The following is a 26,545-nucleotide window of genomic DNA, read 5'->3' on the forward strand; positions in this document are numbered from 1 at the left end:
TGTCCCGACATGCTTGTGCTACTCTTTTATAACTCTTCCTTAGCAATTCATCCATGCTTCTACTTTTTGTGGGATTCCCCTATGATTCTCAGGTAATTCAAGAGCTCCTGATGGTGCCATCTTTAGGACACTTTTTTTAAGCCTGCCAAAAGCTTCAATTTATCTGGTGTTTTTAGGCTAACAGGATAAAGTACATTACGATAAAATGGAATATTGCATTACCAGATGTAACAAGGAGTTGGACCCTGCCTCTGTTTCCCTTTCTTGGACTTTCCAATAACTGCACCCAGACTGTCGTGCAAGTCACACAACATCCCTTTTTGGGGTCAGATTTATTAAAACATCAGAGTACAAATGTCAACTTAAAACAAGTCTTTTCCCAACACCAGAGTTCTGCAGACTTTTAATGGGCTCATAGTTTGTTTCAAACCCAGGTTCTGCTGCCTGGCATTTCCTCAAGTCTCTTCCCTCTTAAGGCTTCTGCCCCCCCAATACAGGTTGCTCCCTCCAGGCCTTTTCACCTGGCTAGCATGGACAGTTCATTCCACAGTCCTCTGTGATCCTGGTCCTCTAAAGATCTCTTTCCTCTCTGGATTCCCCTGATGGAGTCTCCCGATGATCTCTCTCCTCCCCAAACTGACAGAACTCCCTCTCGCAGGAACTTCAGTCTTTAACTACATCATATTAAGCCATTCAATACAACCATGCACACTCAGTCTGCCCAAGCCAAAATGAGGGGTAGAACCTGTAATATTAGGGAAGACTGAACTAAAGGAAGTCAGAAATTCTAATACAAATCTACAAACAAGAAGAGAGCCACAGGTTCACAGAAGACAACATTAGAAATAGGATAAAATAAGTGCAAAGAAAAATTTAAACTGCTCTTGAACTCGCTAGTATCTAAGTACTGTACTTTTCAATATGTGTATTCATATATCTGCTTTATACGTGCAAGTAACTCATTTAATATTAAATAGAATGAATGGGTCTATCACCAGAACACAGCAGTTGGAAATGGAAGAGTTTTAGAATGTGGAAAACAAACTGTCTTCAGCCTCACTAAGCAACATCTAACAGCCATGCACCTGTAATGCCTACAGGTTTAGTGAGGACATGCCTAATTTTGCTGCAGTATGATGTGCAGCCAATCCACCAGGAGCATGCACTTACCACAGGGTTTATATCCTCCTCCCAAAATAGGGGCGTAGCAGATTAAGTTGACATTGGTCTCCTTGTTGTGTATTTTCTTTGTATCACACATTTCTGGACTCTGGACACACTAAGGACTCCAAAAGGTCGTCAGTGATTTTAGATAGCTAGTATGCATTGATTGCCTATGTTAGGGGGCTTATTCCTTCATCCACTTACTTCCCTAGTCCTTCTTGCATGAACAGAGAGCAACAATACCCAAAGTCCAAAAGGTGCAAACAATTTGATGTTTATTGGGGTGAACTTCCAGCAAGCATGATTCCAGGTTCCTTCCTTAGTGTCCCCCTTCCCAGCTCTGACACCACAGAGCCATACCTGTGCCCCTGTTCCCCCCTTAGCAAAACATGATTCCAATTTCCCCACCCCCATTCTCCCCTTTTCTTCCTGATTGACTGCAGACTATATCGTAAAACTTGAGTTCTGCTTAGCTATACCTTAATCAATCATTTTACTGGAATTTAACTAACCAATCCTAACATATTGTAACATGATAGAACAACAAAGAAAGGAGGATTTCGCATCCCCTATCACTATAGTCCCCATTTCCCTATTGTTTGTTTGCATAATCTCTGTCTGGTTCTGTGATTGTTTCTGTCTGCTGTATAATTAATTTTTCTGGGTGTAAACTAATTAAGGTGATGGGATATAATTGGTTAAATAATCATGTTACAATATGTTAGGATTGGTTAGTTAAATTCCAATAAAATGATTGGTTAAGGTACAGCTAAGCAGAACTCAAGTTTTACGATATAGTCTGCAGTCAATCAGGAAGAAAAGGGGCGAATGGGAACAGGGAATGGGGGTGGGGAAATTGGAATCATGTTTTGCTAAGGGGGAAATGGGAACAGGGACACGAGTAAGGCTCTGTGGTGTCAGAGCTGGGAAGGGGGACACTAAGGAAGGAACCTGGAATCATGCTTGCTGGAAGAAGTTCACCCCAATAAACACTGAATTGTTTACACCTTTGGACTTTAGGTATTGTTGCTCTCTGTTCATGCGAGAAGGACCAGGGAAGAAAGCGGGTGAAGGAATAAGCCACCTAACAGCCTACTCTAATACAACCTTGATAATGTGTTTATTTGGCTTTAACACAAACATTTGGATATTTTGTGAGCTAATCTGAATTATGAAAACTAACATTTTTTTAATATTCTCTAAACAGTACGACAGCAGATGTTCCAGGAGGGATTTGAGAATGTGGCATCCATACTTACATTTTTCTGATTCCTGCAGAGATCTGATTGCTTCTCCACATTTATCGCTGGCCAGTAAAGTTTGACCATGGTAGCAGTATGACTGATGAGAGAAGAATATAGGTACTAGCATCAATCAACAATTTCCTGTCACCACATCAGTTTTGCTATTTTTCCTCCTCACTGGATGGGGATCGTGTACAGCTAAACACTAGCCAGAATGGCAAGATCTGCATCTCTCTGCGGCTGCCATCGGTTGCACAGTCAACCAGCAGGGGGTGCAGGGAGGTAACATGACACAGCACTCACTGGTGCCTAAGCACAAGTCCCTTCAGCAGGGAAGAAACCCAGTTTTCATGATGAAAACCAGGTACAATGAGAGTTTAGGTTTTTTACATCTATGAAAAAACTTCACTGAATTCAGAAAGGCAACAGAAACATTCCAGCTTTTCTGAACTGTAATGGCAAGGTTGAAGTGGGACTTCACCACACTCCCATTTTCTCCCTTTCATAAAACTATCTTGGGCTCCTATGCTCAAATAGGGTTCCTACTGGAGCACAATATCAAATGCTCCTTTTCATTTGTAAAAGCCCACTCCACTTAGATTAGGCCCAAAACACAATATAAATATTCTCAAGATGCAACATATATATATTTTCCTTGCTGTATTGTGAAGCTGAATACAACAGCATTACCGTATTCCATCATTGTCCATATTACAAGGGTTACACACAGCTGGTCTTAACAAATAGCACAAATCAAACCCAGCCCTGCCTTAATTTTCTCACCCATTCACAAGATAAACAGCCTCTGGCTACAGACACAAACTAAGAGAAAGTCAAAGTATTTTTCTTTTTAAAACTAAAATTTGGTCAGATCGGAAGCAGCAACTAATTACAGAGCTGCTGGTCCTTGATGGAGAATGTTATGCCAGGAGATCAGCCAGGCTCTAGCAGAACATGCATGCTAAAGGCAGCTTGGGGGTGGCAACTGATGTTATCAGGTCCTATCTTATCCATATCTAATTCCAGTGTAGACAGAATATACACCTTTGTTCGCAATCTACAAAGTATGCATTGTAAAGTATCATTTAAAACTGGTTTCAATATTTCAGGCTGTGATGACCCCCCCCCCTCCCCAAGAAGTGATAGCAAATTACTGTAGATGCTCACAGGAGCATACTCATGGCATTGCCACCCTTACTTCTGTATTGCTGCTGGTGGCCGTACTGCCTTCGGAGCTTGGTGGCCAGAGAGCAGCAGCTGCACCACCCCCAGCTCCCCTGCCTCCTGGCAATATTTTTGTGATCTCATGACCCCCCCCCCCACAATAGCCTTGTGACCCTCTTTTGTGTTAGGACCCCCAGTTTTAGATGCACTGATTTAAAAATGCATAATTTGTTGATCAGCATTATTATGGCAAAATGAAAATAGCAGCATAATATTTGAAACTATAAACTTCTTCCTATATAAACAAGCTGAAATCATGACCAAAGTATGTTTTTTCCTGGGAAGTCTGGGGAGTGACCTATAAGTTCCTCAGAGACAAAGGGCAAGCTGATGCCTGAGCCATGTGTAAACAAGGCTGATGGACAGTTACCTGCCAAGTGACCATTCTTTGGCAGGAAAGGGGAGGCAGGGCAAAAATTTACGTATTAGTGAAGAAATAGCATGGAGTTTCCTTCTACACAGATTGCCTGCTGCCTTGCTCCCAGCTGGAAATGCTTCTTAAAGTGAGGACAGGACTATAGAAAGAAGGGACAGACACCCCCTTCTCTCTCCCTGCCCATCACATTCACTGCAACTAAAGAGACAAAGGAAGCAGCCGTTGGACTCTGTGGGAGGGGTACTGACCTAAAGAGTTTGGTCAGTAAAACTGCTGAAAGCATGTGGCAAAAGAAATTGGTTTTGAATCTAATATAGGTTGTTAGGCACTAGTAAGCGTTTTACCTCTTTTTTTTTTTTTGGTTAACTTTCTGACTTTTATGCCTCATAACTTGTACTCCAAATCTCTCTGTAGTTAAAACAGTAAAACCAGTTTATTATCTAAATCTAATCCAACGTGTTCAAGTTGAAGGGTCTGGGTGACTCTATTTGGGGTAATAAGTTATGTGCACATTATTCCCTTAAAGGAATAATGGGGGGGGGAGGGATAGCTCAGTGGTTTGAGCATTGGCCTGCTAAACCCGGGTTCAATTCTTGTGGGTTCAATTCTTGAGGGCGCCATTTTGGGATCTGGGGCAAAAATTGGGGATTGGTCCTGCTTTGAGCAGGGGGTTGGACTAGATGACCTCCTGAGGTCCCTTCCAACCCTGATAGTCTATGATTCATAAATTTAGAGATGTGATCAACTCTGAATTACACCTGGAAGTAGATTGGATATCAGTGCAGAGAATAGAGCACAAGTATTAAATGCTCAGATTGACCTGCCCCAATTGTGGAGGTGAGTAACTACATTAAATTCTACAGGGCACAAATTGCATCTTATTCTAGAAGAGTGTATTTTTAAATACTACAGGGACTGCAATATGTCAATGTGGTGACAAGGACAAATGATAATTGACTCCCATTCCCCATCTAACTCCTAGATAACCTTTAGAAACCCTTTTGAAGTGTTCACAGATTGGTTACAGAGTACTCACATAAGCCATATAGAAACATGTCTTCAAGTGTAAGTACTTTCTCCATTTAATAGTGTATGCTGGATCCAAACTGGATAACATTTGATCTAGAATTACATAAACAATATTTTTTTCTAAATCATTAAAAAAAAAACCCCATATTCAGAGCAGCACCCTGGTCCAGTTAAGTGTATCTATAGACCATAAGTATGAAATAGCTGTAACCTCAATTAAGTGCACCAATTATACCCGCAGCTGCAAAAAGAGACTTACGCTGCATGAAAGCATCAAGTTAAAAAATTATTTAAAAACCCAATTAAAAAAAAAATCTGGGAATTCCCTTTTGTTTGCTAAACAAACATGCAATTTTCATTGCTAAACAAAGACAAGGAATTCCCAGATTCATAAGTTTCAGTTTCTGTTTGAGGTAGCCAAGGCAAAAGAACACAGCTTTAAGTTGAAGCTTTTCTGTATTTCCTTTTATTTAAATTAAACAGCCCATATTACTGCAAAACTATTACAAAACTTTTAAATATTTTTCAGTAATTTTTGTTAGTATATTCTAATAATAATTTTATTTTTCCCCAATTCAAACTGGTATTTACCAGTGCCCTATCAGAAACTAATTTTTTCTAGGAAATAGCCAGCCTTGCCCTGAGGAGCTGCTGTTGAACAACTCAAGACACTCCTTTAATCTTCATCCACCCCCTTTTGTCTCCTAATTTACTATCATAGCTGGCTGAAGAACAGAACCAGAACAAAATCACCCACAGAGCTAAAAGGACATTGCCTCTAGACCCGCCCATTATAAATCTGTTATATTGAGAACTGACACTTGATGATTGTCACTTAGGATATGATTTCAAATTACTGACTGGAAGCACAGACATGCTGTTAACACTGTCCACAAAGAAATTGTAGCAGGGTTACATCTCTTAATTGCAATGTTAGTGGTTTGTTTGTTTTTCTGCAAGGCATACAAACTAAATCACTAAGGACTCAAAGGACATTGTAATTTAACTTACCAGCTTTTTGGTAGAAATTGGCTGTTTCATAGGCCAGAGCAGCTATCAGACCAGGATTGTGTTTCAGCTCAATAGCTCGGGCAATTGTCACTAAAACCATTAATAAAATGTAATTGCAGACAGTCAACTTTATCGATAAAATTAAGGCATAACTATCGTCTGAACAGAATAGCTCTAAATGAGTACAAAAGAAAACCTGACAATATGGGCATGGTTAGGCTGCAGGGAGATTAGTTTTCAATTTCTTTATTTCAAAATATTTAGACCTTTAGTTTATTAGATGTTTTTGTATTGCGTTAAGCGAGGGTGCCTGAGAAGGGTGGAGAACGAGAATCTCCTAGAGAACTTCTCTAAAACTGATCAACAAATATTTGTAATGTTTTATTGTCATTTGTATAACAAAAGTGAAGAATTTGATTCTGGCGATGCAATCAACCCCAAACCGCAGTACTTTGGGAGAACACTGGCGGTCACCATCCGGGAGACATTATGAACCACAAAAGAAATCCACAGATAAATACCCCCATTATTTTTTTACCTTCTTGAGCTTCAGCTTGGCACTGGATGATGTAGGAGTCTATAAGTCGAGCTTCTAAATCCCTTCCCTTTTCTACAGGTGTAATCAGCTTGGGGATATGGCTCTCCTAAGTAGTAGAGAGACAGTCAGTTTCAAAGTTAGTTCAAATCTAAGACACCACTACTAAATGTCATGTTTTTTTCCAGATACCGTGACAAAGTTCCTCCTCTGCCTTGGTGTGTCCTGTGCTTATTGGCAGATTTGCTTGCCTCAGAGATTCACGGCAGCCCTCGGTTTGGCCACTTTTGCTAGTGGCTCAAACCTGCCGTTCACTCAGCTAACCTCATCACTGGCCAGCATGGGAAAAAGGAAGAAGAACAATCCCTGCAGTCTCTGCTGATCCACCACGTGGTTCAGGGAACAGACCAGAGACCTTACCCTCTGGTGGAACCCACAGTCCAGGTCAACTCCTCCTGTTTCTGATCAGGAGTTGGGGTGTTTGAGGGGAACCCGGGCCCGCTCTCTACTCCAGGTTCCAGCCCAGGGCCCTGTGGACTGAAGCTGTCTCGAGTGCCTCCTGGAACAGCTGCGCGACAGCCACAACTCCCTGGGCTACTTCCCCATGGCCTCCTCCTAACACGTTCTTTATCTTCACCATAGGATCTTCCTCCTGGTGTCTGATAATGCTTGTACTCCTCAGTCCTCCAGCAGTACACCTTCTCACTCTCAGCTCCTAGTGCCTCTTACTCCCAGCTCCTCACACACATGCCACAAACTGAAGTGAGGTCCTTTTTAAACTCAGGTGCCCTGATTAGCCAGCCAGCTTGCCTGCCCTCATTGATTCTAGCAGCTTCTTAATAGGCTCCAGGTGTCCTAATTAGTCTGCCTGCCTGAATTTGTTCCAGCAAGTTCCTTCTTGTTCTGGAACTGCCCCTAGTACCTTACCCAGGGAAAATGGACCTGCTTAATCTGGGACTAATATATCTGCCTTCTCACACTCTCCTGTAGCCATCTGGCCTGACCCTGTCACAATACATATTCTATTACTAAATGGGTGCAAATTACAAGTGAAGGAGTCAAGGTGATAGCTGGCCATTTCACTATAATACACTCTTGCCATTACCCTTCTACCTTGATTAACAGCCAGCCATAGCAACTGACTAGTAGCGTGACTCATTGATGGTACATTATTTTCTGCAGCATTCAAAAGCTCCACTATCACTGCATAAATCCTCTGCATATGAACCAAAAAAGTCTTTTTGTAAAAAAAATGTTTGTAATGTTTGCACTGACAATTCACTGAACGTTGTACGGGACAAGTAGAAGACAAAGGCTCTGTACAGAGAAACTTACAACTTCAGAAATAAGAATAAAGGTATGTTTTCTACCTTCAAATGTTTAAAAATCCCAGCTGCTATCTTCAAGCTTCTGTGAACATCTTTTGCTTCATCTTCTGTTATACTGAAAGATTGTTAATGAAATATGTAATTCTGCATTCAAGTTAATATTACACAGTGGAATTATTTACCAGCTCATAATCTCACATAAGTGACTACTCAAACATTCATTAATTACCTTATATCTAAAAGGCTGGGATTTTGTCCATACATTGCTCTTGTAGAGTAGTTCTACTTGTTCACTATCCTTAGTTTTATTGCCTGACCTTTATCAGAATTGCTTGGCTGTACTTTTTCCTCAGCAAAATGCTACTTATGAGGACACCATAGTGGCTGTGTTTATATCTGCACTTTAAACAGGACTTCAATCCCTCTAATTCACACTTAAATTTCAAAACTAAATCCAGTCATTAAACATGCTCATTGTGGGAGAACTGAATTTTCTATATTTCCAGTCCAATATTTAATCATTTGCATAGAAAACACTAAGATTTCCCTTCACATTAACATTTTTCAGGCTTCTCCAAGTGAAGAGCCACAGTGACTAGAAACTTCCCACACACACTCATTTAGAAAATGAAAAGTAGCTGGCTGAGACAATCTGAGTTACAAAAAGTTATTTCCTTTGTTTGCTATAACTTATTTTACCACTGTGAAGAAAAGCCAATAAATTGTCAAATTCTGCCAGTTACTTCTGTTCATTGACGCTGCTAGCCAATTCCTTTAATGTTCAGCTCTGCCCAGTCAACAGACCCTGGGGAGCCAGGGAGGTAGACTTGGCAGCAAGAGATGTTGGAGGAGCTATGTGAACATGGGGGAAACTAACCTTCACTCCAATGTGACATTTATCTATGCAGAAATAAAATATTGTAGATTTCAGTGGAGAATAGGCTTATAAAAATGTTAGATCTAGGTGTGGCTGAAGTTTAAATTATGCATCTGACCATGATGTAGAGAAATTTGGTGTGTGCATTGTTATTGGTTACATGTTGTAAGTGAAATGAAGTTTGCTGCGGAGACAAGCAGCCAGAGTGCATCTGAACGTTAAAGCATGTGAATGAAGTCTGCTTTAACTGAGGATTTCCTTTTTGTTGGGATATTATTGCAACAGAATTGCTAAAGGAGAAAAAAACACTTACTCTTCCTTTCCAGCCAGTCTCGATGCATATTTTGTGTACCATAGAGCCACGTTAAATCCCATGGAAACCAGTTCGAACACAGCATCCTGCTGGGCACTAAAAATAAAAAAAATAAAGCAAAACAAGCAATTTCATGCTTTCCAATTTGTTTAGACAAGTTCTCTAACTTGTACTTCTGCAACGTAACAAATTGTAGCTACCTGCATAAAGTAGGTTTGGTTTTCATTTATAATGTCAGAAACTTCCATTTTATAGCTTTTCTATTTCTTGGATTTCCTAACAATTTAATATTTTGCTTATCCCCCAAGAAGTCAGGTGAAAAAATCCCACAGGGTGTTCAAATATGTGCCTTCACGTGGATTTTTTTCTGGGGTTGGGAAGAGAGTTTAGTAGAATTTTTATGTTAACAAGGTAACATGCTTTACTGAGCTTTCAGCAAGGTTAACATTTCTCTTTCATTTATTTTTAAAATACTTGTTTTGTGGAAAACCAAGGTCTGGGATAACTAGTTTAAATAAACAAAAAGATGTAGTCTCAGACCTGTTAACTTGGCAGCTATTTTGAAGTGCTTTCTACTGCATGCAGTTACTAATTACAAATAAAAGGCATATAAGAATAGAAAGTTGCATAGATGTTAAAATACTCTTATGATAATAAGTTCATCGCACTTAAAGGGTAACTTATTCAGCTTGATTTAAGGATGTGGCAATAGGAAAACACATAGAAAAAACATCCTTCTATTAAAGAATCGGTTTACAGTTTATCAACAGCACCCAAAAGCATGCTATATGCTTCAGAAGACAGGGAGAAAGACCCTGACCAGAACAGTTTTGTCTACGTTTCAGGTGAGACACAATAGGGGAGTGAGGATATCACCAGAAAATACAAAGGTAAGACTTAAGTTTCAGATTTCCAGCACCAGAAACCACTACAATTATATACATTCTAATTCTTATTTTAGATTATTAATTTTGTATGATTATTTCCTATTTTGCACTATAATAGTTAGTCTGTCTTCAGCTGCATATAGAGGATGTAAAAAGCACCAACAGACTGGATCCAACATTTCAATGTAGTGTCTTAACCTCAAATAAATGAAAGAGAAGCACTTTGGCATCTCCAGAACAACACTGTAATAGATATAAAGCAGAAGAACAAGGCAATTATTAAAACACTAATGTAATCAGCCTCTTGGGAACTACTTAATGATCAGCATTGTGCAACATTTACTATAGTGGCAGATCTATACTATAATCTAAGGAACCTGGCCACAGACATTGCAGACTCCACAGAACATATACCTTGGAATTTGTCCTTGTAATGTGTCTGTCCACTTAAAATTCTGAATATATCGCAACTTGCAGTCTTGGGAAGAGTTATCCAGTGAGACTATAAAGCCTGTCCAAAAACAAACCAACAAAACAAAACAAAACAAAAAAACACACCAACAGGCAATTTGAACATTAGAAGGCAGTGATATAAAGATGCAAGTAGAGATGTAGACAGTTGGAACAGCAAAAAGTCTCTCTCAGGCCATTCATGTTACTCCTTAAAGCTTTTATTCTTCAGAAAGTTCAGAGAACAAGATTTACAACAGAAAAGACCAACTGGTCTTATCAGACACTCCCTGCTCCGACAAGTTATTGCCTCAGCCCTGTGAGCCTTGTGTACACTAGGGAAACACTGCTGAAGATTTCACTGTTGCTAAGCTCCTGGTATAAATGGACTGCTGGCAGTTTAAACACCTTGTCATCTAACTATACTCAGGAGAGGTTTAATCAACATGGTGCTTGAAAGAGTCATCCTCTAAAGTAGGGTTCCTAATACTGCTAATGCTGATAGGAAATATTTGAAAAATTTATTTGACACAGAAAAGGTTTTAGGCCTCCTCTTCATTGCAGTGTTAGCTCAATTTATAATTTGAATTTTGTCCCAACCTGATTCCTGTCCACAGACCCAAATCTCTTAGGTGGTGCTTCAAGCTTGAGTTAGTTGGCCTGTCAGGGGAGCGACTGAAGCTTCAGTACTGCCAACACTTGATCACATTAGTAATGCAGTGGGGAAGTAACAACTCAGACGCTAATCCAAACACTCTAGGTAGCTTGAGTGTTGTTTTCACGCTCACTCAGGTAGGTTAACTCGAGCGGAATAAACCAAATGAACTAACTCAAACTAACTGTGAAGACAAGTCCCAGTGACTGGATATGGATTCTCTTTATTGAAGGCATCCTTCTCCTCCAATTGTCTTCTCTGCAGCAGCTTGGACAATACCCTCTCCTGTATTTAGGGAACCTGATTGGTCTGCAGTCTCAAGACCCTTGTGTGACACAGAGGAATATTTACTATAGATTATTACATTTTTTTAAAATGAGTGATTAAACATACAGGGGATTTTAAGGCTGATAGAGAGAATACATAATTGTAATTTAAGCCAAAGGTAACTTGATTTGAAAGATTCACGTCAGGCTGGGACATAGAAGGCTATAAGCATACTAATGAACCATCACTAACAGACAGAACACCACTGTTTGTGGAAAAGGCAAGTTATTATTTATGTAATTTCAAAACAATGTTTCAAATCAATGTAGGAAAGAACTGAACGGAGGTGGACAAGGAAGCAGAGGTTCATATAATATTGAATAAACTTATACAGTACAGTGGAGCTGGGAGGGGGGCAGATTTCAAATGAAAATGGCTGCAAAAAAAAGGGTAATTGTCCGTAGGCCAATATAGCCTAGAAAGCCATAACTAACGTGTTTCATTTAAGCTCAGCTCTGCCCATTGCACAGAATTCAATGATGTTACTTGACAGGTCTGTAGAGCCATTTGGACACACAGGGAAAATGCTGACTCAGAGTGGGTTACTGAGATCTTGGCATGCTGAGGGGCAAGAAAGAACGTGAGGAAGCATGACAGACATCTGAGCCATAAAATGTAAATGAATATCTACTGAAAACTCAGATACCAAAGTGACAAAAGCCATATCAGCACCTGGATAACTGTAGTTGCAAGACTGCTTTATTTAGCTAAACTATTACCTAATGTTAGACCTGATACGATTTTACACTTTTGATTTGGTATCCTCTCCATTCTGAGAGAAGTCATAGACCTGTTTTTAGGAGTAATGTAGTCTATTCCCAGAGACAAGGAAAATGAACTTCTCGCCTTCCCAGAAAGCAGAAGGTGGTTGAGATACCTAACCTGGAAAACTTGGTTAAAAGGCAAAGAGCAAAGGATCGTCCATGCTCCTAATACTGCCAGGATGCTGACTGAAGCTTCTAAGGTTATAATGGGTAACAGGAACAGGAGACACTGTATTTCCTGGTGACCAGATAATGCCCCTTACATAAAGCTGGAATAACAAATGATTACGAGTTTCGCTAAACCTAAGATTATTACATAAAACCTTTTATTTGCAGCTTACAAAGTTCTTACCTTGCAAGAGCGAAAAGTACAAATCAGTTGCATTCTTTATCATTTCTGGATTACAACTCAAATCAGTAAATAGCTCCAAGAGTCGTACCCTGGATGATCTTAAGTCACTGTGTTAAAAAAAAAAAATTATACGAAAGGTGATCCTTTTAATAGTCCCCCACACTATGTCTTATCCTTCTAGCTAAGTGAAGTACCAATTTAATATCTGATAGCCACTGGAAAAAAGACACGTCAAACACTTCTCAGGAAGGGAACAGATTTAACAAGTCTTTTTATCTCTTGTAGGACCCAACAGTCACTTCAACATTGGTATTTTCAGTTTAAAGTATGACTCATTTTGGACACATAGTATGTAGTAGTTATCAATGTTATTAAATGAACAATTTTAGCTACTTTTTAACCCAAATTTTAACCCAACAGAAATATTTGTTATTCACCCCAAACTTCAGAGGTAGATCACTGTACCAGTGGTGCACTAGTAGAGTACATTATAATTAGAAGTAAATCCGTAATGGCACGTTCCAATAGTACCTTTTTATAATTGTGTTTATGCAATGATCTCAAATTACATCACTTATATGAATTAAGCCTCACATGAAATAAATCAGTGTTGTACTCATTTCAGATCCATAAACGGAAGCAAAGAAGGTAAGTAACTTGCCCAAGGCCACACAGCAAGAGTGTGACAGAAGTTAAGGATAAAACCAAGGAGCCCTGACTCAAAGTCTCTTAATCAAAGATATATGCACACACAGTGTAATTGATTCTCTTGCTTTTGTAAATGAAGCCATGTGTTTGTATGCCAGAATACATAGGAAGTGATGTTCATCCTCTCCAGAGAAGTTAACATGGCAGGGGCAATATCAGCATTGGGATTTTACACTACATGAATAGATGGAATTGTAATCATGTTGCTGTATTTATATGCTTGACTTAAATGCTTTTTCAGAGCCACTCTTATCTCTACAATAGAACACTTTTGGTTTATTAATTTATGTACGTTACTTACACTAATCCTTCCACAATAGGATACACACAGAGCAAAAAAGTGATGAGACGTCTAGTCCTTTTAGTCTCCGTTTTGTTACAATAGGTTTTTCTATGCAGCATCAGATTTGTAAGATTAGATTAATCATTATCTAGAACTGGATGCTGAGAATGCTATCAGTGCTTTATTGTCTCCCAACCTACAAATCTCTAGTCTCTTCAAACACTAACACTAGAAAGATGTCCATTATACACCCTGAACACTGGAAAAGAAGTCAGTGTTAGTCTGAAACATACTTACTTGCAAATCTTTGTTGCAGCAGGACTGCTGGCTACCCCATAGAAATTGAATGTAACAGGAGCTGTCGCCTTTAAAGGGTTGCGATGAAACCAGTGGGTCATCTCTCTCAAGTACTGTTTGCAATGTTACTTATTGGAAACCTAAAGATTGGAAGAAAACAGTTACATGACAGTAACTGGGGTCTCCTATTTCTCTAGTGCATCTGATGCTCCACTTGGGTCTATAAAGTGAACGTGAGATACATTTTTTTTATTACATGAATTCGCAAAGCGCTATAAGTAATTTTAAAGGGGGTGGAGGGAGAATTGTTGGAGATCCCAGACCTGTTAGATATATTGATATGTATTTACATACTTTTTGAAACTCTGAGCTCACCACTGTAGGGCACTATTCCACAGCTCTTTTACAGGCTTAGCTCACACTGAAAAAATGGGAGATTGCACAGGAAAACCCACAGCAGCAAGCCCTTATTATAGTACAAGAGAAACCGTTTAAGGTGGTAGGCCATAAAGTTTTACTTGCCTTTCCTCCCATGCTTCCTCAGCACCAAGAAGTCTTCCACTCTTCACAATGACTTTCCCTTTAACAGAGAGCTGGACGCTCAACTACAAAGCATGCTCAACCACAATCAAGGCAATTTGCAATCTGATGGGTGTTTACATACAGCAACATACTTTTAGGAGACATCAGTTGTTAGAAGTGCCTTTTTTCACCTTTGTCTGGTAAGGCAATAGTTTGTCTGATGTGGCCTGTGGCAAAGTTATCCATGCCTTTTTGATATCCATACTCAATTATCGCAATGCCTGCTATTTGAACCTACATTTGGAGACTGGAAGACTGCTTCCCTATAGCATTAGCAAAAAGAGATTCTTCTGAAGACTGTCCTGACTTCTGGGTAGGGTGCATCACTGATTTAGAAAGTTCTTTTATGGAGAGGATCCTGACTACGAGACACCGTCTTTTCATTTTCTATGCGTACAGTGCCTCACACAGTGGCTCCTGGTCCATGACCAGGGCTCCTAAGCAATTCAGTAATACAAATAATAATAATAATAATAATATTCATACTAACAGTCTTTAGAGCTAACTGTCTGGGGTCTAATAGTACAGAATATGCAGCAGAGGCCCCTTGACATCAGAATGTATTTCAGACAGTTCTAAAGTCGATTACTGTTTAGAGCCATGGTGTGTGGCTATTCTGTTTTTACAGATCTTTCTGGAGTAGAGGTGGAGAGAAGCAAAAGAACAGATTGTTGGCCTAGATAATTAGTCAACTTTTTTTCTGGCACGGGGAAGAGAGAAGAATCTTTTTGTGGACAGCAAATGCCTCACTGTATTTTTCCCCAAGGCATAATGCACCTAGTAACACTTGCAAGAGGGAAGATTTGAGAGGCTTCAAAATAAGATGAACTAGAGGAAGGTATCAGACTACACCTAGAGAGCTCTCTTTTCTGTTCTGAATCCTGTCCTCAATATAGCAGCACAATAACAACCACGGTGGTCAAGTGTCTGAGCAAACCGTCACTTCAGCAACATTCGATGAAACAATCTCTTCTTTGGGCATTACAAGGAAGCAAGTGGCCAAAGAAAGTGCTCAGAGCAATTACAAATAACTATGTCCTTTTACAAGTATGTACGATAACTGTTCAATAATTCTTGTATTAAATTACTCTGCTAAGCAGAAACCCAGAATATTTAAAGAACTGGGACTAGTAACCTGGACAATTTTAAAGATCTTGTAAATCTGCCAAGTCAAGAGCCGGGTGAGTTTGTCCTGCACTTGGTAGTATCACTACCACGTTTCGTGGTGTATTGCAAGTAACACACACACGACCATGTAGAGCTGCTGGGAAAGTTAGAGCGCCTCACCAGCTGCTTGGGGAACGCGAGGGGCTGCGGGCTCGCCTGCCGCATCTACACCAGTGGGGTGCAACTTTGTCTAGACCCCGGAGACCCCTCTCCCAAAGCGCTCCCGACCCTGTCCCCCGTCTGTGGTCCCCAGCTTGAGAGCCAGGATTTAGCCCACGCAACGAGCCAAGGCAGGAGGGCCGCACTTCCCAGCGCCCTCAAAGGCCAAGAAACCCAGCGCGACAGTCAGGCCAAGCTCACAGCAAGGGAGTCCCGCCCCGGCCCCTCCCCTGGCCAGGCTCACTCACGGGCAGACACCCCCACGAGACATCGGGCCCGCACAACCCAGCCGCCGCCTCGCTCTCTTACACTATGGGTGGTGGCTGCTGTTTACCTCCGCGGACGAGCCTGCTTCTGATGCAGAACCCGCCCCGCTACGCGCTGGCGCAGCAGCCTCAGCTCACAGCGAGACCACTTCCGCCCTTACTGTTCCCAGATTCCCCCTCCAAGCAGCCCTACTTCCGCCCTCAGCGCTTGCGCCGGCGCAGTATGGAGCCCACGCCAGTCCGTGCGCAAAATGGCCGCCGCCACGCAGGCACAGGTAGAGGAGAGTCGATCTCATTGAGAGCCTGCGGACAATCGGGGGCATTGATCCCTGCCAGCTGTGCTAGAGAACGGGTTCCCCCAAATCTCTGGCAACTAAGCATACAGACCTGCTTCTCCCGCACCCAAGGAAGGTGGTGGAATGGAGGCCGCTGTTTAGGGCGACCAGATGTCCCGATTTTACAGAGACAGTCCCAATATTTGGGGCCTTTTTCTTATATAGGCTCCTATTACCCCCCACCCCATGTCCCGATTTTTCACACGTGCTATCTGGTCACCCCACCGCTGTTCCGCCCTCCCCCACTCGGGCTTTAGATCTCTAAATGAGCAGATCCACAGAGAGGTGGCGAGTGTCTGGCTGAAATATCCAGCCAAGCCCTCCCTTCCCGAGGCTGCGTGTGTCACACTCTGCCCGCAGCCAGCCAGCCCGCCCGCCCCTTTCTCTCTCTCTCTCTCTCACACACACACACACACACAATATCCCAGCACCTCTGACAGGGCAAGTGTCTTTCCTCCGCTACCCCACTCGCAGCGAGTGACAGATGGAGCCAGCTCTATGCTACAGGCGATGCAGCGGTTACAAACTGGTCCCTCCACTCGAGCCCCAGAGGATGCTGTTCGGAGACTGATTTGATGACAAGTTGAAGTCCTGACTTGAGCCTTCCGTTACGGCTAATGCGCAGCCAGTCCGAAGAAAAAAAGAGCCGCTCTCATTATTTCCCAAAGCTGCGGCTCCCTTCAAACAGGTCACACGTTATTAACATAACCCCCATCAAATTCAGAAATCCCGCATCCACCCACATACTTAACATCTAGCCCGGCACAGTGTTCCGAGTTTCAGTCCCCGTGTAGGTGATATGTATACTCGGTTAGTACCCCCACCAGGTTTTTGTTCCTCCTCCTCCTCCGCACAGATGGCCTCCTATTATCATTACAATTGCACTGCCTCCAAGCAAGACCTGACAAGTGCAACACCTTCACCCAGGCCAGCTCGTCTGAACTGTGCCCTCTCTAGCACTACAGATAGGAAGCGCATAAATCGCGGCTCGATTGGTTCTCCCAGCCAGTCCCACCCTTCAGGGGCCACTTAAGGGAGGAATCCTCAGCACCTCGTGCTTGCGCCTCATGACAGCCTGGGGGAGCAACTGTATCGGCCTATGGGGGGCCAGTCTGATTGAGACCGTTAACAACTGAACTATACCTAGGTCTGGGAAAGCCACGTGGGTCTCCCAAATACAGGCAGGAAAAGACACCTGCCTCAGGAGAGGAGACTAACCACTGCCGGGAAACGGACCCCCAGCGAGGAAAGGGGAGGGTGTGACGCCAGGGTTACTAAACACGTTCCCCTGTAGCCGGAGGAGGAGGAGGAAAGGGAGACGCTGACAGCCAGGACACGGATTTCCCTACTGCAAGGAGACTCGCCCTCTAACAGGAACGAACCGCCCCCTACTCACTTACACAGGACACCCAGCCCAGCGCAACCCTTGGTCCGAGCAGCACTGGGAGCCGGGCCGGCTCGTTACTGCCCAAAGGCGCAAGCCAACCGCAACTAAGGCACCTGCCGCTCACCTGGCACTGGGGACTTCCCGCACAGGAACAGCTGGAGCTGCACCGGCTCAGGAGCAGGACGCTGCTCCCAGCGGCGAGACACCGAACTTGAGGCCCGCCCAGGACGAGCAGCGTTGCCGGCTGACCCCGTGACCTCCGACCCCGTGACCTCCTGCCCCATGGCACACACCGAGGCGGAAGGGTCCGCGCCGACTTCCTGGAGCCGAGGGCGAGGCAGCTTCGATAGCAACGGCCTCCCCCGCCCGTTGGGGCCGAGGGCGTGGCCGGCGCAGACTAGCCTGCTGGGAGGGGCGGGGCTGACTGGAGGCGGCCGCCAGGGTGGGTTGCCGCCGCAAATGGGCTTGGTCGGCGGCTGGGGTGGCTGGAGGGAGCGGCTCGCCCGTGTGATGGCCGGCCCCGGGCTGAGCATGCTGCCCTAGTGCGGGGGCCATGTCGGAGGCGGCTCGGAGCCTCCTGCAGCGCTGGGGCGCCAGCTTCAGGAAGGGAACCGACTTCGACTCGTGGGGGCAGCTGGTGGAGGCGATAGACGAGTATCAGATGTGAGTGCGGGGCGGCGCCGGGACGCGGGCGGGGGGCCAGGAGCGGAGACGGGCAGGGATGGAGGGGGCTGGGATCCTGGCTGGGGGTTGGGAACGGGGCCGGTCTGGGACACCGGCTGGGAGTGGGCCGGCAGGACGTTGGCTGGGGGCGGGAGGGGGCGCTGGGGCTAGAGAAGGGACTGGTTCAGTAGCGCCCGGCCCCGGCGTGTCCGGTGCTGTACGCGCCACGCAAGGTCTTGTTCCCCACAGTCCAAGAAGTCAGGTGCCCTGTGAGGGACGGGGGCAGAGAGGCCGCTCCCACCTGAGCAGCGCCCCTCCCTGCCCTGGCACCGTGTAACTCATAGACTCATGGAATATCAGGGTTGGAAGGGACCTCAGAAGGTCATCTAGTCCAACCCCCTACTCAAAGCAGGACCAATCCCCAATTTTTGCCCCTGATCCCAAATGGCCCCCTCAAGGATTGAACTCACAACCCTGGGTTTAGCAGGCCAATGCTCAAACCACTGAGCTATGCCCCCCCCCCCCCAACGTACCCACCTGAGGCAGCTGAACTGATCCTGCTGCCTCTAGGGCTGGCACTTGTGGCTGGTCTCTCCCAGGGGTGGGGCTGTGGGCAGGCTGGATGGCTGCTGGGCACAGCGATGAGATCAGTGGTTCTCAAACTTTTATACTGGTGACCCCTTTCACATAGCAAGCCTCTGAGTGCAAGCCCCCCCCCCCCCCCATACACTTTTTTGTATATTTAACACCATTATAAATGCTGGAGGCACAGTGGGGTTTGGGGTGGAAGCTGATCTCTTGTGATCACCGTGCCCCCCACCCCATGTAATAACTTGCAACCCCTATGTAATAATCTCGTGACCCCCTGGGGGGTCCTGACCTGGCCAGTTGGAGAACCCCTGGATTAGAGGATGAGTGGTGTGGGATTTTTTTTTTTGGAGGGGGGGTTAAGGGTCTGTCTTGTGGAGTTGGGGCTCCACAAGGGGGATCTGGGGAAGTTAGGGAGGCTGTCGATTTGCTTTGGATGTTAGACCTGTGGGCATCATGGAGCCTGTGGGCAGCTGAAGGTGACACCTGAGCATGGGACTTGGCAATGGCTCGAAGCAGCTGTTGGAAGGAATAGTTGAATATGAGATGTGGGTGCCAGGGCTGGGGGGAAGCAGATGGGGCATCGCTGGGCCTAGTCCCTACTTACTTAAGAGAAAGGGCTGTCGCACCCTGCTCTCTGGCATATACGAGCCACTGTTCGCTTGGCGGGGGGTCAGAGCCCAATCTGCATGGGCAAAGGGCTTACTGCCCCATTTGCATCATGGAGGCTCCCTCATAAAAGAAGAACTACCCTTGGGGTGGAGGGCAGATACTGGCTGCAGTTGTTAGTGCCTCTCTTGAGAGGGCAAGCTGCCAAGCGCACACAGCAGCACTGGTTAGACCTTTGATCATCCTTGGTGTGTGTGTGTATGTAAAACAAACAAACAAAACCAAAAACCAATAACCTTTGCCAAATACTGACCTGTCTCTAACTTCCTTTTGGGGGATGGAGGTGGATAGGAAGATTATCAAGGTAATTATGAGACGATTTCGGCTATATTCTGAGTCTGTAGATTTCCTTGATCCCTTTTTCTGGGTATAGAACAGACTGCGGTGGCATCAGTTGTTGATCTCCTCCTACTGATGGAAAAAACTCAACTGTCTGTTAATATTGGTTCCATCTGCAACTTTTTGATGCACCATTGATCTAATGGTGGTGACTGCCTGTGGAATCCTGCAGGGGTGGACAACGGCGACTCTTCCGTGAGTTAATTCCTTAAACTTGGAAAGGTCTCAGTGCTGAGCAAGTTCATCCTTCCCGTAAAAGCCCCCCTCTCTTTTGCTCTATATTTTAAAGTACTTCATACAGTAACAGTATCTGGACAGTTGATTGGTTGGGCTGTGCCACAGCTTGGCTGTTAGGAAAATGCCTGCCAAAAGAGAAGAATCTTGCACTGTGATCTGAAGATTGCAGATCTTGGGCTCAGCTTGATCATGGGGTGGTGAATTTCCTAAGAGGCCTGTTGCTTGGAAAATCCTTCAGGTTCACACTTGTGCTCCATCATTCATAGTATTCTCAGAGAAAGATGGCAAAAGAGATGGTTTCTGAGATAGCCTGATCAAAATCCTAAATGAGTTAGGAAGACAAGGGCCAAGACTTCGAATTTTATCTGAAATTGGGCTTGTAAATCAGAGTAAATTATAAAACACTGATGTTTATGCTGTCATCACCTCTCTCCACTTAGCAAATGGGGTGACACAAGTTGAACGGTTTGGTTTCCTATTGGTTTTCTGAATAAGGACAGGGTATTGTAATAATAAAACCTTGGGATGGGAAGGAAAACAAGGAGGTCTGTTGCTAGTCCAGTACTTGAAAAGGGGTGGAGTTCCTTCACCAGGTGAAAGTAAAAGGTGTTTCTAATAGTTATGTGGACATCCATAAGGAAAAAAGAGTCAACCATAACCTGAAAGTTTGAAATCATCTTGGCAATCTAAGAACATAAAATCTCAGTAGAGGGTGAAATCAGTTTCCCAAAGTGAAGGTTTCTCCAGGCTTTTTCACTCTGAGGTCACTTCATGAGGGTGCAGGGTCTGAGAGTATATATCGTCCTACTGCTTGGTTTGTAAAATACTTAATTCTGCAGAACAATTCAGTTTGAGAACCTCAGCTCTAATTACTACTCTCTTTTCACCAGCTTCACTTCTTTCTGGTCGGGACTGAGCTGAAGCAGGTGTCTTTCACATGCACTCTTCTTTCTGTCTGATTTCTAACAGGAGACTCCTTTTCTAACACAAGTGTTCAACCATTCAGCTGGGTATCATCAACATGTTGGTGACAGTGTAGTACATGTCTGCTGATGATCTCAGTGTTTTATATGTTGAATAAGAGAAGTGATAGGCATGAGCCTTGAAGAATCCCACAAGAGGGGACCTTTCATGAGGAGGAAGAGCGTCCCATTGCAGTCTTCTGATCTTTCATAGGAAAGAGCAAAGCCAGTTTAACATGGCTCTGTTCACCTCTTCTAGGTACTACAGGCAGGTTAGTAGCATCTCTTGATCAGTCCCATGGAGGCCGCTAATAAATAACAGCACTAGCATGGATATTTTGACCTATTTTTTAGCCTAGGGAGATACACCAGCATGGTTTAATGCTGTTGCATGTCAAACCCTAGTCTGAAGCCATATTAGAAGGGGTCTGTCTAAATTGTCGCAGTTGGCTGAAGTTGACTAGCTCCGATGGTATCAATTTACCCAGGAAGTGGAGGTTGGAGATGGGGTGGTCACTGGCAAGCTTGCTGGCGTTGCATAATGGCTTCCTGAGTACAAGCTGGCTTATAGCATAGTTTTAGTGCTGTTGGTGGGTTCAAAAAAGAACTAGAGAGGTTCATGGACTTGTTAATGACTATTAGCCAAGATGGTCAGGGAGACAGCCCTATGCTCAGGGTGTCCCTAAACCTCCAACTGCCAGAAGTTCTGAGTGGACAACAGGGGATGGATCACTTGAAATTGCCCTGTTCTGTTCATTCTCTTTGAAGCAGTTGGCACTGGCTGCTATTGGAAGACAGGATACTGGGTTAGGTGGTCTATTGGTCTGATCCAGTATGGTCATTCTTATGGGGCAAAACAACTGCTTGCCTCCTGCAAGTGTCTGTGAACATGTGGTCAGGTCTTTGCACTGGCTTCCTGCACTTCCAAAAGCAATGCAAAGTGTTGGTAAAGCCCTGAATGACAAGGACAGCCTGTCTGAGTGACCATCTCTTGAACCATCCCAGCAGTTCAGATTGGCTGGAAGACCTGTGGATTGGCATCAGCACCTTCTCAATTAAAGACCCCTTATCCTTGGAATTCTCTTCCCTGGGCAGTTCAGATAGAGCAAACTTTAGAGTACAATGCAAGATGCATTTACTTAATTGCTTTCTTACATTTCTGACAAATGGAAAGATGGTTGTGCTGATACTTCTATAATCAACAGCAGTGGTTCTGCTATGGGAATAAATTCTTTATAAATCATTACAATTAGTACTACTGTGCATACAGTGTATCTTCACACTGGTAAAACACAGCACGGGGACAGCAGATCTGAGCTCTATTTCTGCCATGTGTGACCTTGCGTAAGTCATGTAACTTCTCTTTGCCTCTATTTCCTTGTCTATAAAAGGGGGATTAAAACCACTGTGTTGTGTGGCTATGCTATTTTTCCCTCCCCTGGTTGGAAGGTGCTATAAGAACTTAACTGCTCCAACTCCACATGTAGGATCTTGAGCTTAAGACACAGAACTGGGAGTTCAGACTTCCAGTGGCAAGTTACCTAATCTCTCTTTGCCTTTGTTTCTGCATCTGTAGAATGGCATAATGTACATCTCACAAGGGTTGTAAAGGTGGATTCATTCAATAGTGTAAGTTATGGGGAAATCCTAGATGGAAGGAGCTGGAAAAATGTTGAGTACTGGTGTTGTTTTGGTGTCCGTTTATTTATAGGGAATCACAGCAATTGACACCAAAGCTCCATTTGTTTAATTTTTTCCTTCCTCACTGGAAGGAAAATTGTAGTAGCTCTTCCCATGGATTCTCTTCAAAATGCCCTTTAGTTTCCTTTCACTTTCTTGGGCTATTTGCTTACTGTAACTTTCCAATCCAACCCCTTGATGCTCCTCTCTCTTTGATTGTGGGTGGAGTCTCCATTCAGGATGTGATGATGAGGGGAGCAAATGTCAACTAAGCTATCCAATACAGTTTCAGCCCATCCTTGCCTGCATTTAATCTCCAACATCGGAGAACATGTGGTTACTACCTACTGCACCAGTTGCTACTCTCCTCCTAGACCCATCACCTGTGGAAACTTTAGGGGGGGATCTGACTGCTGCTATAAAGCCTGCATTGACTTTCATTAAACCAGGTTTCCTCTACTGGCAGTATATCCTAGAGCTAGTTTTTGGTTTGGTTTAAAAAAACAAACCAGAAAACAAAGTTTAGTAACTGTTTGTGAAAGTGGCTGCAGGTTGTGAAGGGCATTAGTTTCCCAGTTTGCTTAGAGCAAATATTAAATCCCCACAATACCTTGTTTGCTTCATTTTTTAAAAAGAGGTTAATGTGTTTGGTGCTGCTCTGAGTATATTTTGTCTGTCTCTTCCCCCCCCCTCCCCCCCAATCGAACTTGAGTGAACATCTCAGTGACATGTTTGTATAATGATTAAGGATCTGGGATGGGGTAGTCTACCCCTTATGGGTGGTGGTGCCTAGGGGTCAGCCCAACCCCTGTCACCTGAAATGGTCCATTAAGATTTTGAAAGGTTTCGATGATTGCAAAGACCTAGGAAATAAGAGGGTGTTGGTAGAGGGGAAGCAGTCCCGGGAATTAATAGTGTGTTGGAGAAAATCAGTTATTGTTTCTTTAAGGACCCATGGCCAGGAGCATTGCAGAGTGTGTGAGGAGGAAGGAGGGGGACAAGGCTCCTCTCACCAATTGGGTATAAGCTAGGAGAAGGGAACTAGTGTATATGCTGCCTCCTCCCTCATAGCATGGCATATACCAGCAAGAGAAGGCTGGTGCTGAACTCTCTAAGCCTGAGGACTAACTGGGGAAAAGAAGGCAGCTGAAGAAGAAACTTGCTAAGGCCCTACAACTGGCCTAAGTTACACCTCAGCTCCAGGGAGTAAAGCAGGGGATTCCTGGCATGAGAGTAACTGTTTAGGGTACAACCCAAGCTCCATAAAGGGGCCTCCTGAACAGGGGCAAGAAAGCTGACCAGGACCGTTATATGGACCTGGAATGGGTGTGAACTGGGTCAACTACTAAACTGAGTTACACTTCATAGGAAGACTTAATAAATCAGACCCCACAAAAGGGATACTGTGGCATTACCCAAGGTATAATCTGGACTGTTGAACAGCTGTGTCCTCTCAGTTCTCTAACTTGGGGTGCCTTTTACACTGCTTCACTGTGTGAGAGGAACCACTCCAGGTCCACTCATACACAGCCTACAGCGTGTAAGTATTCCCAGCTATACAATGAGTGTATGGCCAGCCACTCTTTAATTACATTGCAGAGCAAACCAGCAAATTCAGTCCCAGACTTGCCCCTAGAAATGTGTGTCTTGTACTGCCCAGTCCTCTGCTGGACAACACAAGCTCATAAAAAGTATGTCCTTTTATTAATAGAAAATGGTATGCACAAATCCATCTCAAATGGCGTTTCCCAAACACTTCAATCCAATCACGTTTGTTTAGATAAACAAAGTTTAGCTACAGATAGATTTTAAGTGATTACAAATAATGAGGCATAAAAGTCAGAATTGGTTACAAAGAAATTAAAAGTAAAACACAATTAATATGACAGGTTTCAGAGTAGCAGCTGTGTTAGTCTGTATTCGCAAAAAGAAAAGGAGTATTTGTGGCACTTTAGAGAGACTAACAAATTTATTTGAGCATAAGCTTTCGTGAGCTACAGCTCACTTCATCAGATGCAGTGCGCTGTAGCTCACGAAAGCTTATGCTCAAATAAATTTGTTAGTCTTTAAGGTGCCACAAGTACTCCTTTTCTTTTCACAATTAATATCTCACTTAACAAACTAGAAAGCGAAAGGTCTGTCTCTCACCACATGCTTCAGTAGTCCTACTGGCAGAATTCCTTTCAGACAGGATCCCTCCATCAGTCCAAAGCTGTTACGTTTTTCCTCAGATATTGTGGCTGCTGTGGATTGAAAAAGGGAGGACATTTTGGGGCACCTGTTCCCCATTCTTATACCTTTCCTTCTTTTTTGAGAATCGTTTCCAGCTGGGGTTCAGGAGACAGTCTGTGGGGATGGGAAAGATGTAAATTTTTTGGTCACCTCCTTTTTCTTGCCAAAGAATGGCCAGTTAACCGGGTAATAGCCAGGTGTCAATGAAATCAAATAGACCGAGGCGTCAGTTTGCTTTTTATCTCTGAGGAACTGATTTGTGGCTGCTTCCCCAAATTTGGAATATGTCTTAGAGCTTGTCTACACTGCAAGGTAACTTTTTTCAGAAAAAAATCCCTAGTTTTGGCGACAAAAAACTTCCACCCCTGCAAGAGACTTTTGTCTTTTCCCCTTCCTTTATTGTTGACAAACAGCCAATGTAGACACCGCAGGTTTTTTTCTCTCGATTTTATTGGCCTCCAGAAAGTATCCCACAACTCCCTTGCTGCCGCTCTGGTCAGCAGTTTGAGCTCCACTGCCCTGCAGCCAACCCGTCCCTCCCCCATGCAAGACCCGGGACTTTTAAATCTCATTTCCTGTTTGCTGGCTTCCCAGAGGAGCTTCCCAGGTGAGCATGGTGGGCTATCACACCAAACGCGCTCCCACTTGGACCACTGCTGAGTTGTTGGATCTGATCAGTATATGGGGAGAGGAGTCTGTTCAGTCGCAGCTGTGAGTGACCCGTAGGAATCAGGACACACTGGCAAATTTCTCAAGAGTTGTGTGAAAAGGGCTATGATCGGGACATGCCGCAGTGCAGAGCGAAGATAAAGGAGCTGAGGCAGGCGTACCATAAGGCATGGGAGGCGAACCATCACTCCTGTGGTTCACCTAAGACCAGCTGTTTCTATAAGGAGCTGAATGCTATCCTCCGTGGTGACCACACCTCCATTGCCGATTGCCCTGTGGATACTTCACATGCAGCGGAAAGAGGGGGTAACCCACAGGCTGGAATTGTGGATGAAGAAGTCAAGCTAGAAGAGGATGTGGTGCTCCCAGCGGGGTCCTCCAGTGGGGCAGGCAGCCAGGAACTTTTCTCCACTGCAGAAGTGCTCAGCGGAGAGCAGGAAGCAGATGAGACTCCAGGTAAATTGCTGTGGCTTGTGTAGGGAATTGAAAAGTGGGAGGCAGGTAGTGTTTTCTGTGAGCTGGACATTGTCCTGTGTAGCTAATCTGCATGGCCAAGCAGGGTGTTGATGGACATCGAGTTCTGCAGGGAATCCTCCAGAGAGGGAGGCTTTGGAAAGTTTCCAGGAAGTACTTGTTAATCCTCTGCCTCAGATTCCAAGGGATTGCAGCCTTGTTAGTTCCCCCATTGTACGAAACTGTACCATACCATTTAGCAATCACTGGAACTGGGACCAAAGCAGCACATAGCTGAGCTGCATATAGACTGGGGTGCAAGCTGCAAGCATT

At 44.1% G+C, this 26,545-nt stretch overlaps 2 protein-coding genes across 11 annotated transcripts in view; one reads left to right on the plus strand and one right to left on the minus strand.

Annotated features, from left to right (window-relative positions):
• BROX (BRO1 domain and CAAX motif containing) overlaps window positions 1-17,995 on the minus strand; it is a 28,884-nt gene extending 10,889 nt beyond the window's left edge. The window contains exons 1-11 of one of the 7 annotated variants that reach the window (XM_073338827.2): window positions 16,067-16,351; window positions 14,347-14,404; window positions 13,825-13,964; window positions 12,537-12,643; window positions 10,403-10,499; window positions 9,102-9,197; window positions 7,954-8,026; window positions 6,587-6,692; window positions 6,049-6,138; window positions 5,045-5,130; window positions 2,424-2,505 (exon numbers count right to left, since the gene is read on the minus strand). In XM_073338827.2, coding sequence (XP_073194928.1) covers window positions 2,424-2,505; window positions 5,045-5,130; window positions 6,049-6,138; window positions 6,587-6,692; window positions 7,954-8,026; window positions 9,102-9,197; window positions 10,403-10,499; window positions 12,537-12,643; window positions 13,825-13,925 — 838 coding nt within the window. In that variant the 5' untranslated portion in view covers window positions 13,926-13,964; window positions 14,347-14,404; window positions 16,067-16,351. Of the gene's footprint in view, window positions 1-2,423; window positions 2,506-5,044; window positions 5,131-6,048; window positions 6,139-6,586; window positions 6,693-7,953; window positions 8,027-9,101; window positions 9,198-10,402; window positions 10,500-12,536; window positions 12,644-13,824; window positions 13,965-14,346; window positions 15,958-15,980; window positions 16,352-17,844 lie in introns of those variants that run through there. The other 6 variants (XM_073338824.2, XM_073338829.2, XM_073338825.2 and 3 more) reach the window with 6 other exon arrangements.
• AIDA (axin interactor, dorsalization associated) overlaps window positions 17,934-26,545 on the plus strand; it is a 54,237-nt gene continuing 45,625 nt past the window's right edge. Inside the window, exons 1-2 of one of the 4 annotated variants that reach the window (XM_073338832.1) lie at window positions 18,295-18,383; window positions 20,014-20,174. In XM_073338832.1, coding sequence (XP_073194933.1) covers window positions 20,122-20,174 — 53 coding nt within the window. In that variant the 5' untranslated portion in view covers window positions 18,295-18,383; window positions 20,014-20,121. Of the gene's footprint in view, window positions 18,384-20,013; window positions 20,175-26,545 lie in introns of all 4 variants that reach the window. The other 3 variants (XM_073338830.2, XM_073338833.2, XM_073338831.2) reach the window with 3 other exon arrangements.

Source organism: Lepidochelys kempii, chromosome 3 (assembly GCF_965140285.1).
Source record: "Lepidochelys kempii isolate rLepKem1 chromosome 3, rLepKem1.hap1, whole genome shotgun sequence".
In the NCBI taxonomy this organism is placed as follows: Eukaryota; Metazoa; Chordata; order Testudines; family Cheloniidae; genus Lepidochelys; species Lepidochelys kempii.